General features: G+C 51.2%; 1 protein-coding gene across 2 annotated transcripts; it reads left to right on the forward strand.

Annotated features, from left to right (window-relative positions):
* The first annotated feature begins 47 nt into the window (after positions 1 to 47).
* Positions 48 to 11196, forward strand: GGA2 (golgi associated, gamma adaptin ear containing, ARF binding protein 2). Of its 2 annotated transcripts, none has more exons than XM_005523228.3 (17): positions 48 to 170; positions 758 to 842; positions 1661 to 1736; positions 2242 to 2340; positions 3248 to 3371; positions 3842 to 3945; positions 4421 to 4501; positions 5176 to 5313; positions 5444 to 5525; positions 6403 to 6522; positions 6769 to 6927; positions 7142 to 7197; positions 7474 to 7625; positions 8436 to 8605; positions 9525 to 9694; positions 10102 to 10212; positions 10782 to 11196. In XM_005523228.3, exons 1-17 carry the CDS (start codon positions 137 to 139, stop codon positions 10890 to 10892), a joined length of 1872 nt encoding a protein of 623 aa, XP_005523285.2. In that variant the 5' UTR covers positions 48 to 136; the 3' UTR covers positions 10893 to 11196. The 2 variants fall into 2 exon arrangements, with proteins under 2 accessions (XP_005523285.2, XP_087920043.1); XM_088063917.1 differs by having other exon boundaries at positions 6772 to 6927.
* The last annotated feature ends 282 nt before the right edge of the window (positions 11197 to 11478 follow it).

The following is an 11478-nucleotide window of genomic DNA, read 5'->3' on the forward strand; positions in this document are numbered from 1 at the left end:
CCTCTGCGTGCCGGCGAGGGGAGGAGCTCGGAGGGGTGTTGGTGGGTGTAGTGCTGAGCAGTGAGCACTTCCACAGCAGGAACACTCGGTGGGCTGCCCACGGAGCTGCTTTGTGCCCGGCCGAGGGACAGAGCCCATGGCTGGCCCCGGGCAGCTGCAGCGCTGGCTCAGTGAGTGGGGCTGGGCGGCGGGGCTGGCTTGGCTGCTGCCTCCGCTGCCTCTTCCAAACTGGGTGGGCACTGGAGCAGCTTCTCCTCCGTAGGGAAGGGCTGACTGCCCCCATGGAACCCTTGCAGAGGGATGTGGGTCTCTCTTGCTGTGTCTGTCCTTTTCCCATCTGTCCTGCCCATCCTCGGCCCCCAAAGCTGCCTGAGCTGGCTGAGACTGGGGAGTGGACACAGCCAACAAAGGCTTTTTCCTTAATTTAGCTGTGCAAAAGTGTAAACTGCCTGTGGTCCACCACAAGTTTTGCAGTGGTCCCGGAAGAGCTGCCTGTAAATGGTTTTTAAGTTTCTCCTGCTAAAAGCAACATCTGCTGTTGTTGGGCTGTGCTTGACTTTAAGCGTGTGCTTGGGACTATATTTTTAGGCAATTTTAGTAACAGCTGTTTCCTGCTCGTCCTGGATCTCCCCTTTCTGCTACGAAAAGCTCTGGAGCAGTGGCACCAGCGAGGTCTGAGCTGTTTCCTGCTCTGAGCACTCGCTCACACTGAGCCCGGGCTTTCCTCCTTCCTCTCTTGTTTTTCTCCCTCTGTAAGATGAGGCCACTGACCCGAGTGTCTCCGAGGAAAACTGGGAATGCATCCAGCGGTTCTGCGAGCAGGTGAACGCTGGCACAGAGGGGTAAGGCAGACACACAGCTCTTTGTGTTCACCCAGGCTGTGTGGGAATGGGGCCTGGGGCTGTGGTGAGGGGAGCTGGACAGGGAGCTGAGGGGATTCGCGGGGTTCTGCTGCTCCCGGGAGCAGAAATGAGTTGGAAATATGAGCTGGGAAGAGGTGTATGCCAGTGTGATGGAGGGTGATGTCTGGGAATGGGCTCTGGCATCAATTGCTGGAGCCCACCAGCAGCAGGTCCTGCTGGCCATGCCCTTAGGAGCCTGGCCAAGGATTCCTGCTGTGGGGTTCTGCAGGGAAGCCCCAAGAGAGCTCAGCCTCAGCTTTTCCTTCCAGACAGGTGGAGGATCTCTACTGAGATTTCCTCACCTTCCAGCTGACAGTCTGGGTTCCCTGGGAAGTAGCAGGGACTGATTAATGCAAATGGCCTGTCAAACCTTATTGATCATCTCTGTGTTCAGAGCAGACTGAGTTCAGAGCTCATAGTCTGGCACCCAGCTGGTGCCCAGGAGCTGGCACGGGCTGCCCTGGCTGTCCTGCAAGCTCCTGCAGCTGTAGAGAGCCAGTTCCTGTGGTGTCTGCTCAGGGACATCCCCCAGCCTGTCCCTGCTGCTGTCTCCCCCAGGACAGCCCCTGGGCACGGCTGGAGGGCAGCTCTGGGGTCACCAGTTCACCCCCTGAGTGTGCATGGCCAGCACCGTGCCCCAGGAAGGGGGTCTGTCCCGTTGGGAATCCAGCAGCTGCTCTTCTGTGCACACCAAAGCCAGCAGCATTTGTTTTTCCTGGGAATTTGTGCGTGGTGTGACTTGCTTTGCTCTTCCCCAGCCCGTTGTTTGCGCTGAGGCTGCTGGCACACAAAATCCAGTCCCCTCAGGAGCGGGAAGCTCTCCACGCTCTCACAGTGAGTACTTCCACCCACACACAAAGCACTCACTTGGAAACAGTTTGGCAGGTACAACAGCAGAGCAGACAGGATAGGTCTCTCTTCCTTTTCTCTTAGATGTCAATGTCTTTCTCTCGGACTCCTCTCCCTTTTAACTTCCCCTTGCATGAGGAATACAGGAACCAGGGCACAGTGCAGGCAGTAATTGCTGCTGTTCCTCCCCACGTTGCTCTGCTGAGGTGTTTCACTGCTCTGCAGCTCTGGCTGCGTGAGCTGTGTCTCACCACACTGGCAACAGCTCAAAGGTTGTTCCTGATGGGTAGAACAGAGCAGGTGGTCTTAATGTGCTGCTTAGGAAGGCTGGATGAAGGAATAAAACATGTTCTTGCTGCATGACTTTCTCTTGTGTTGGTGAATGCCCTGTCAGAAAGCTCTTAGATTTAGTAATATAATGATGAAGTTTCTGAAAGCTCCCCAAGCCTTGTGTGTCCAGTTCCTGTTGGGAACATTTTGTTTTCTGCAGGTGCTGGAGACCTGTGTGAACAACTGTGGTGACAGATTTCACAGTGAAATGGCAAAATTCAGGTTTCTGAATGAGCTGATTAAAGTGCTCTCCCCAAAGGTAGGTGATGGTAGTTAGATAAGAATAAAATAGGGATAAGAAATGCAGCTCTGCTTTATCAGAGGCAGTGGGATCTTCTGGCCGTGCTCCTCTTCGTTGGGGTGGGCCTGGGCCTGCCTGGAACACCCTCTCAGCACCACACCCATGGATTTCCCTTTCTGCTGGATCCTGCACACATTTACCGCTGGTGCACGTTTCATTTTCCATTGCATCAGCCCAGGGGCAGAGCTGCAAAAAGCTGATTTCAAAGAAATGCTCAACTGAAGAACGAAACTCCTTGTCTCAGTCTCAGGCTTGGTAACAGGATTTCAGTGAAACCATAGACTTTAAAGCATATATCACTGAGGACAATTCTGCTTACTGCTCTGAGAGGACAGGTATCGTTTAATGAGTTTGAAATGCCTGGTCTTGGGGAGCTTTGTGTTTTTATAACGAAAGGAGTGCTCATAGGAGATAAAGAGAAATTGGAGAAAACACCCAGATGCCGATAAAAGACAGTAACTGTTGTTTCTGGTTTTGTTCAGTTTTCCTGTGTCTGGGGCTGGCTGAGGCCAGTGGTGTGAGTGCATTACAGCCGTTAAGGGGAGTGTTTAAAGTCAAGCACAAAACTGTTTTCACTAAAATAATCCACTCTGGGTTTTGGATTCAGTAATTGACCAGAGAAGTTTGAAGTGGTTTAATTTTGATTGTTACAAACATGTGTGTGATTCTCACACACTCTATAGCATTTCTTGTGTTTCCTAACCCAAAGACACACAGCTGACAGCACTGTGAATAAACTCACAGGAATCCATTTTATCTTTGGTGTCTGCACATGAACTCCTTGGGGCTGGATCCCTGTGCCGGGTCTGGCACCAATTCTGTGGATTTGAGCTTTTTTTGTCTTTCTTTACTGTCTTGTTTTCAGTACTATGGAATCTGGTCTTCAGAAAAAGTCAAGTCGAGGGTCACAGAAGTGATATTCAGTTGGACAGTTTGGTTTCCTCAGGAAGTCAAAATCCAGGATGCTTATCAGATGCTGAAGAAACAAGGTTCAGTTCTGTTATTTCAGTTTCCTTTTTAGCCTCCCGAGCCCATGGTTTCCCCCCACAGATATCTGTCCCCCTCAGCTTGTGACTCAGCTTTTTCATAACATGTTGTGTGTAAGGAAAAGGGACAAAGGTCCCAGGCTGGCTGAGTTCTGAAGGATGCATGGAACTGTTTCAAGGGATTTTCCAAAGAGCAGCCTTCCTGAGCCACAGCTCAGACCACTCTGGAGGCCTCTGTTCACACTGTGTGCAGGGAAAAAGTACAGGACAGGCTCAGAAAGTGATCTTTGCCCTGGAATACTCTCCCAGGGTTATGAGAGATGAGGTCAGAGGGATCCTGGATGGATTTTTCATCCAATACATTATATTTAGTAGTCCTCAGTGATATTTTAATGTGGAAATCGTGCAAAACCTCATGCACTGTTGAGCATTGAGGTTTCAGCAGCTTGAACAACTGCTGTTACCTGTTCCAGGGATTGTAAAAGAAGATCCCAAACTGCCAGAAGACAAAATTTTACCTCCCCCTTCTCCAAGACCTCAGAATTCTATTTTTGACACAGATGAAGAGAAGTCCAAGGTAAACCTTAGAGTCTTCATGCCCCACCCTCTGTTTCGTAGTGATGATAAAAGAGATTCAGTAATATTTTGTGACTTCTGCTGTTTCAGACAGACTGTCTCAGAATAATGCTGATCCTTCCTGCAGTGCAACAACTGGAGAACTCTCTTGAGTTCTCTACTGAGAGAAACTGAGGCTTTGTCAGAAATATTTCCTTAGTAAAAAGTGAAACTTTTTAACAGAAAAACATCAGTTTCTGTGACACTTCCCCAAGGGAGGGTTCTCCAGGTCTTACAGAAGTCCTGCAGAGCCCGAGTTCTTAATCCTGAACAGCCAGTGCATGCAGGCAGCAATGTAACCTGGATTAGATTATGGGACAGGAGCTGAAGCATTTCCAGCATTATGGGACGGTTCTGCAGGAGGTGTCTGTGGTGTGGGAGGTGTGCACAGGGCCCAGGGGCTGCTGCTCACTGCTGTCCCATCTCTGCCCTGACAGCTCCTGGCCAGGCTCCTGAAGAGCAGCCACCCCAAGGACCTGCAGGCAGCCAACCACCTGATCCAGAGCGTGGTTAAAGAGGTGGGAACTGCCAGGAGAAGCCTTTGTGCAGCCAGGGAGGGCACTTGGCCACTCAGTTTTTGTCAGGAGACCCTCTGTACGGCAGCCCCAGTGACGGGGCCATGTTCAGTCTTTCCAAGTTATTCTGAGATTACAGCATGGGATCATTTTGTTTTGTTTCCCTAAAATATGCCGTTACCAGGAAGAGGGAATATGTGAATGTGCATACAGCAGGACTCTTCCATGTCAGTGGGACCTTGGCAGTAGTGCTGCAGTAGTGGTCAGAAATTTCCAAAAATAAACTCAGTTCCCAGGTGGAAAAAAGTCACTTCTGTACAAAACTGCCTCTTTCCTGCAAGCAATGTGTGTGCACATCTGGCCTGTGTGTTTGCATGTTCCACCTGCAGGACCATCCCACTTCTCTGCTTACAGAGGAGATTTGGTTTAACAAAGCCCTGTGGTCATTTTGAGTGTGTTGTTCTGTGGCAGAAGCCACCAACTCCCAGCTCAGATTTTGAAGTCGTGCTCGTGCCTGTGGTGAGCTGTATTCCATATCCCACAGCTCACGGCCAGGGTGCCCTGCTGGGGCAGCTGGGGGCACGTTCCCACCTGTGCTGCTTTGTGCCTGCTAACAGCTGTGAGCCAGAGTGCTCCAGCCAGGTCACCATCTACCTTTCTTTCATTTTTCATCACAGGAACAAGAAAAGTCAGCTCAGGTGTCCCGGAGAGTGAACACCATCAGTGAGGTTTCTGAGACTGTCCGACGTGTGGAGGAGTTACTGGAGAACTACAGGAGACATGAATTATCCCCAGCTGACCAGGAGACCCTACAGGTAGATGTTCTTTTTCCTGCATAAATGCTCTTTTTCCTCCCTCTTCTAGAGGGGGCATCACTGGCAGGTGACTGCAGAGGCCGAAGTGTGAGTGTGCCTGGTCCTGAGCAGTGGAATGTCTCCTCCCCAGGCTCTGCTCCAGCGCTGTGAGAAGCTCAGGGCGCTGCTCTTCCGCCTGGCCAGCGAGGCACTGCCTGACGAGGAGGCTCTAGGTAAGAGCCAGCCCTGTGCTCGTGCTGCTTGGCAGCTGGGACAGGCTGGGAGTGGAGTGCTCGGGTACTTGGCACCCTGTGGGCAAAGCTCTCCACTCTCACCGTGAAACCATGCCCAGGGACCTGGCATTCGGCCTCCTCCTGCTCAACTCTGAGGAAGCTGTTAATTTTCACTTGGAGCCCAAAGTTAAATGGTGAATCTGCTTCTTCAGCTGAGGTGGTTTTCTGAGTTTCTTTGAGTTCTGATGTTCTCTGAAGGCTTTTGAGGCCTTTTCTCTCCAGAGACTGAAGTTTTCCTTGTGTATAAACACAGAAAGAGGAATATATTTTGAATTCCTTGTAATACCAAGGGAAGTGTCCTGGTTTCAGCTAGAGTAGTGTTAATTTGATAAGAGCAGAACCTTTGAATTCCACAATTGTCACTTCATTCCTGAACATGTGCCTTGGAAATCCATCTGAAGCAATGGCTGCTGAACAGACATCCTGAACAGCAACCCTGAGAGCTCAGCTGCACCTCACACCTTCCTTTTGTACCCACGGGTGCCACGGCTCTGAGTGCTGGATTACAAACTGGAGTGCACAGGGAAGACTTGTGGAGAAAAAGAAAGTGCACAAGAGATGTCAGGAATTAGGAATACTTTAGAGATGGGATAAGATTTCAAAGTGATCTTGGTAAATGAGAGAGAGGCCTGGAATCAGCAGCTGTGAGTACAAAATGGAATGAAAGGCGAGTGGGGAGCTGAGGGCAGCCTGCTTCGCTGGCCTTTGCTCCTGAGCTGCACTGGCCCTTCCTCACGAGCATTTTGGGGAGTGCTGTGGCGCTGGCCTGGCCTTCCCGTCGGAACGTGAGCATTTTGTGTCTGCTCTGGTTTCCCAGCCGAGGTCCTGCAGGCCAGTGACAAGCTCTCAGGGGTGCTGGGGCAGTACAGGCAGGCTGTGGCCAGCCAGGAGAACGGCGATGGAGCAGCTCCAGCTGCCAGCTCTGCCCGTGCACCAGGTGAGAAGCACCCACAGTTCCCTCAGCAGCTGCGGGGAGCGGGGCTTGGGAGGGAAGTGCTCCTCAGGAAACAACCCTGGAGAAAGTGCTGTAACACGGGAAAAAATATTATGTAAACATCATTTTCTCTTGCATGTAGTTGATAGAAAATGTTCCCAAAGTTTTCCACCTTTCAGGCACAGCTGTAGCCAAGGATGTGCCGTTCCTTTCCGGAGGTTCCTGGCTGACTCTGTCTCTGTTCCCCAGCAGCCCCACGGCGCATGAAGAGCTACACGCTGATCGACTTCTCCGAGCTGGAGCCCGTGGCCCAGACCCCCCCAGAGCCCTGTGCAGACACAGCCTCAGCCTCCCAGCACGGCAGCACAGCCTCCAGCTGCCTGCTCCAGGACGAGTTCCAGTCCCTAGGTCTGTAGCTGCAGCTCAGTCTCACCCTTCTTCCTGGGGTTCGTGGTGTTTAATACGAGAGCTTTGACTTCAGTGTCAGTCCCAAGAGAAAGTAGAGCCTTCCAGATCAAAGTTTTCAGGCATGCAGTGTCTTTAGTGGTGTTAGACAGCAAAGGAAGAACTTGTGGAAACCCTTTTCTGTAAATTATCTGTGACATTTTGGTATCTTTCTTAGGTCTCAGCAACTCCCCTGCCATACAGAAACCACCACCCAATTTTGGCCTAGCAGAGGTGAGTGAGGCTCAGATACTTTGCAGTCCATAAGGTATAAAGGACAAAAATCAGAGATGATTCCTGGTCTGCCTTTCCCTGGCAGCCTTTTTGGTGTACCACTTGGTTCTGAAGGGAAACTGGAATCCTTGTGCTCTCAGTTAATCTCTCAGGTGCAGATTGCAACCAAATCTACAAAGTATTTCTACTTTAGTTAGAGGAATTTGATGAACAGAGCTCTTTGCAGGTTTATTTTTGCTGATATGTAGCATGAACCTGAAGGGCCATATTTTCCAGCCTGCTGTACACAATGGATTTAGGGAAGGTGTAAGTGCTGTACAAACCCTGGGACCACAGGAGAGTTGGGAAGATGGCTGTGCAGGGAAGAGTGAATTCCAGAGCCCGGATCAACAGCTCTCTCCACTGTCCAGGACCAAAACATTCTCTTTGTAAGTAAACTCTTCGTAATAGAGTCAGATTTGGGGGCTGAGGAATTCTTTTACAGCAGGGAGGTTTAGGAAAACCTTTCAGCTGCCCCTGGTTAGTGATGGCAAGTGATCCATGCCCATGTTGGCTCTTTCCTGCAGCTGTGCACCTGTTAATTGCAGTTTGTGTAATTACACATTGGATCTTCCAAGGGTCAGAAATTTGGGGAGACATCCCATTGGTTGATAACAAGGTGATGGTGAGCTAAAAGAAAAAAAACCTTAGTCAGGCCTGTTTATAATAACCTGTCACTCAAAAAGTACTTTCCTCAGCTTTCTCCAGACTGTGACAAGGTAGTTCCCAGACATTTGGTGGAAGCTTGGAATAGTTCACAAATCAAATTAATCTCCACAGATCTTCAGAGCAGGAGACTATTACAGTGCACTTATACAGTCTGCCATAATACAAGAAATTTTACTGAAGATTTCCAACCTCCTGTGATGTCTTTGAGCTGGAATTTACTTTAATCTGCCTGACTAGGCCTCCAGAGAAGCTGTGCACAGGAACGGCAGACTTCCAAAGCCTTAAATCTAAGTTTTACCATAGTAACAGAACCAAAATCTGCCTTAATGAATTTTGAAACAGAAAGGTCTTCCACAGATGAGAGAGTTCTTTAATTCCTCAAGGGCTCAGAGTGTAAGTCTGTAGTTTCTTTATACCTAAAGGAGATGAGAAATTTGGAATACAGACAGACCCAGCAGTACAGCAGAAGACAGTATATTCCCTGTAGTATCCCCAATTAATACAAGCTTTCTGCATGCTTTTCTTTCCAGGGATTTATCACCAATGAAATTGCCCTTTCCAGATCTTCCACATAAGTCAGTGGCAGATCCTCCACTCCTCAGTCCAGGCTACGAGCTGAAGCCTGCTGCCTCTTTGCATCCAGCTTCCTATGATGCTTCTCTAGAAAACCTGTTTGTGCCTTTAATTTCAGTTACACCAAGTAAGTGCAATTCTGTGCCCCAGCTCTGCTTACTGGAGGCTTACTAGAGCTCTTCCATGAGTTCTTCAGGATAGGAAACCAAAGTAGCTTCATGCTGTGTGGGTGGGCTGGACACAAGCAATGACTGTTCTGTGATGTGCTTAATGTACCTGAGAATTTGAGTAGGTGCCAGGGATCACAGCATGACAATGTCCTTGTCCTCCCTATGCTGGAGTTTCCTGCCCTGGCTGATCTTTGTAATGTGCTTCTAAACTCTGTCCTTTGCACCTTCAGTCAATCTTTGGACAGTTGTTCTACTAAAAGTCCTCAAAGACACTTTTGAGTGGGAGCTGCCCCACTTCCTAAAGCAGAGCTCTTCATTTCACCTCTGCTTTTCGGTTTCTCACTGTGTGGCCCAGCCCTGCAGCTCGGCCCCAGAGCATTTCCTGGGTTTCACCCTGGGGTCTCAGCCCGGGGCCACAGAGCCTTGGTTCTCACTGCTGCTGGAAGAGGACAGCTGCACAGAAATCCTGATCTGCCTTCAGTCTCAAGTGAAGGTCCTAGCAGATTTTGGAAGGGCTGGATAGTGATAGGTCTGAATTTGCCAGGCGTGGATGGTAAGGAGCCAAATCTTGTGTGCACTAAGAAAGGCACTTTGCTTTTCCCACCATATCTCTGTTGGATCCACACCTGACTTCTTTCAAGGACTGGTGAAACCTGAGCTGCTAAATCCCAAATGCAGACATTCAGATTCCTGTCTCTGTCTTGAAGGCACATGTAAATCAGGGGCTGTGTGCCACTTGCTCTGTGAGTTTGCCAAAGGAAGTAAAAGTTTGTCTGTGTTTTCCTTTTTGCTATTCCTTATCCCATCTTTCCTGTTCCCTCTCAGATGGGAGAGGAATCCAGGCTTTGATTCTGAGTCTCAATTTGTCTCTGGCAGGCACTATCTGTCCACTCACTGTGTATGACAGGAATGGTTTCAAGGCCATGCTCCACTTCTCCAGAGACCTGGCTCCCGGCCGCCCAGACGTGCTGGTGATGGTTCTGTCCATGCTGAGCACCTCAGCACACCCCATTAGGGACATAGTGTTCCAGGCTGCAGTCCCAAAGGTGAGAACCCTGTGACAGAGCAGCAGAGATGCTCAGAAATGTCCTGAGGAGAAGGTTCACCATTTCTTACTGAGTGTTTGCCTTGCTCACGGGGAAACTGTGGCTCCCTGTCTCTGGACAGAAAACCTGTTGTGCAGTGGTGCCTGTGGCATCAGTGCCTGTTTCACAGTGTGTATCCATGGCCTTGCTATGGCCAGAGAGGGCTCCAGAGCTGCTGCTTCAGCCTCCTGGGTAGGGCTCTTGCTCCCCATGCATGTGAAGCATAGAACTGGCTGTTTAGGAATATCTGCCTTTAGTTGTAGGCTGTGCTTTTTACTGAATGACAGCAACTCTTGTTAATCAGCTCCATTGCTCACAGCCCTTTCCCACCATAGACTAAAAAGTGTTTCTTTTGTCTTCTCTTTCAGACCATGCAAATAAAGTTACAACCAGCCTCTGGTTCTGAGCTGCCAGCCTTCAACCCTCTCCTCCCGCCTGCAGTGGTGTCACAAGTGCTGCTGCTCGCCAACCCACACAAGGTGCTGCTGGTGGGCACTGGGATCCCACTGGCTGTTTGTGTGAAAGATGGGGAGAGTCTTAATAATGGGGAGATGCAGTGGAGAGACAGGGCAGCCTGGGCTGTGCTGGGAAGATGTTTTTTCTGCTCAAAGAGCTTTCCAGAGCTGCTCTGAAGGACTGTGTGGGCAGTTGCTGCAGGGGCCTGCACAGTTCTGGACTATGTGCACACACAGACAGCTCCAGGCACTCACCGTGCAGGTGTTGGCAGCTGATGGAACACAAGGGCACCCAAGGCACAAGTGATGGGTGGCGGATCTGTTGCATTATGAGACCCAAAACTGGTGTAAGGATCTCTCTGTCTGAGTAGGCTGGCCAGGCCTGGATTGCCAACATGCCCACAGGTGCCATGCACAGGTCTTCCAGTTGCTCTTGTCCATCTTAGGAAGATGCAGGGTTTCCTTCTGTGCAGATCTTCTGGAAGGCTGGTGTTTCCCCTTTCAGAGGTGACTCACTGCAGCAAGGCCGTGAGCGGTGAAGGAGTCCAGGACTTTATAACCATGCTGTGCCCCTCTCTCTCTTTCTCTCCCAGGACCCCATCCGCCTGAGGTACAGACTGATGTTCACGCAGGGCGTGCAGCCCTTCAGTGAGGAGGGAGAGGTGACTGGCTTTCCAGAAGCACAGCTCTGGGCCAGGAGCTGAAGTGCAGCTGGCTCGGACACTGCCGCAGCTGGGGAAGGGCTGGGGACCAGCAGTGCTGGCCAGCACTCCGTGAGGGCAGCTTTTCTGGGGATCTGCCGCCTCCTTCCTCCTGTGTGTGCCCGACGGGAGGAGCTGGAACTGGCTGCTTGTGCCACAGCCCGTCCGTGTAGCCGAGCGTGCTTTCCAGGAGCCTGCGGTCCCGGAGCAGGCTCCGTGCTCCTGCCCCGCACGCCCTTCCTGATGCTGCCTGGGCCATTTCCCCTCTACTTCTTGAATTAAAAACCAAAATCTACACCAGCATTCAGCTCCCGTGCCAGCCTGTTCCAGGGACACAGGGACACCCCCGTTTTCCCGGAGTCTGGGCCAGGTGCAGCGGCAGCCGAGGCCGCCGGTACCGGGAGCGGAGCCAGGCCCGGGCCGGGCTGCCACAGGCCCGGGGGCCGCGGGCAGCGACCGGGCTGGGCACGGACACCAGGGGCTCGGCTGTCGGCCGGACACCGCTCCGGGACCGCCCCGGAACCGCTCTGGGACCGCCCCGGAACCGCCCCGGAACCGCTCTGGAATCGCACCGGAACCGTCCCAGAAC

The sequence above is a fragment of the Pseudopodoces humilis genome, chromosome 18, assembly GCF_049639895.1.
Source record: "Pseudopodoces humilis isolate 2021_Gansu_Grassland_sample_001 chromosome 18, ASM4963989v1, whole genome shotgun sequence".
NCBI classification, from domain to species: Eukaryota; Metazoa; Chordata; class Aves; order Passeriformes; family Paridae; genus Pseudopodoces; species Pseudopodoces humilis.

Excerpts from the sequence above, each read along its gene's own strand:
- GGA2 (XM_005523228.3), top strand. The coding sequence starts at position 137 with ATGGCTGGCCCCGGGCAGCTGCAGCGCTGGCTCA. Across the intron at positions 5,314-5,443 it reads CTGACCAGGAGACCCTACAG|GCTCTGCTCCAGCGCTGTGA; the intron begins GTAGATGTTCTT and ends TCTCCTCCCCAG. Across the intron at positions 7,626-8,435 it reads AGGACCAAAACATTCTCTTT|GGATTTATCACCAATGAAAT; the intron begins GTAAGTAAACTC and ends TTTTCTTTCCAG.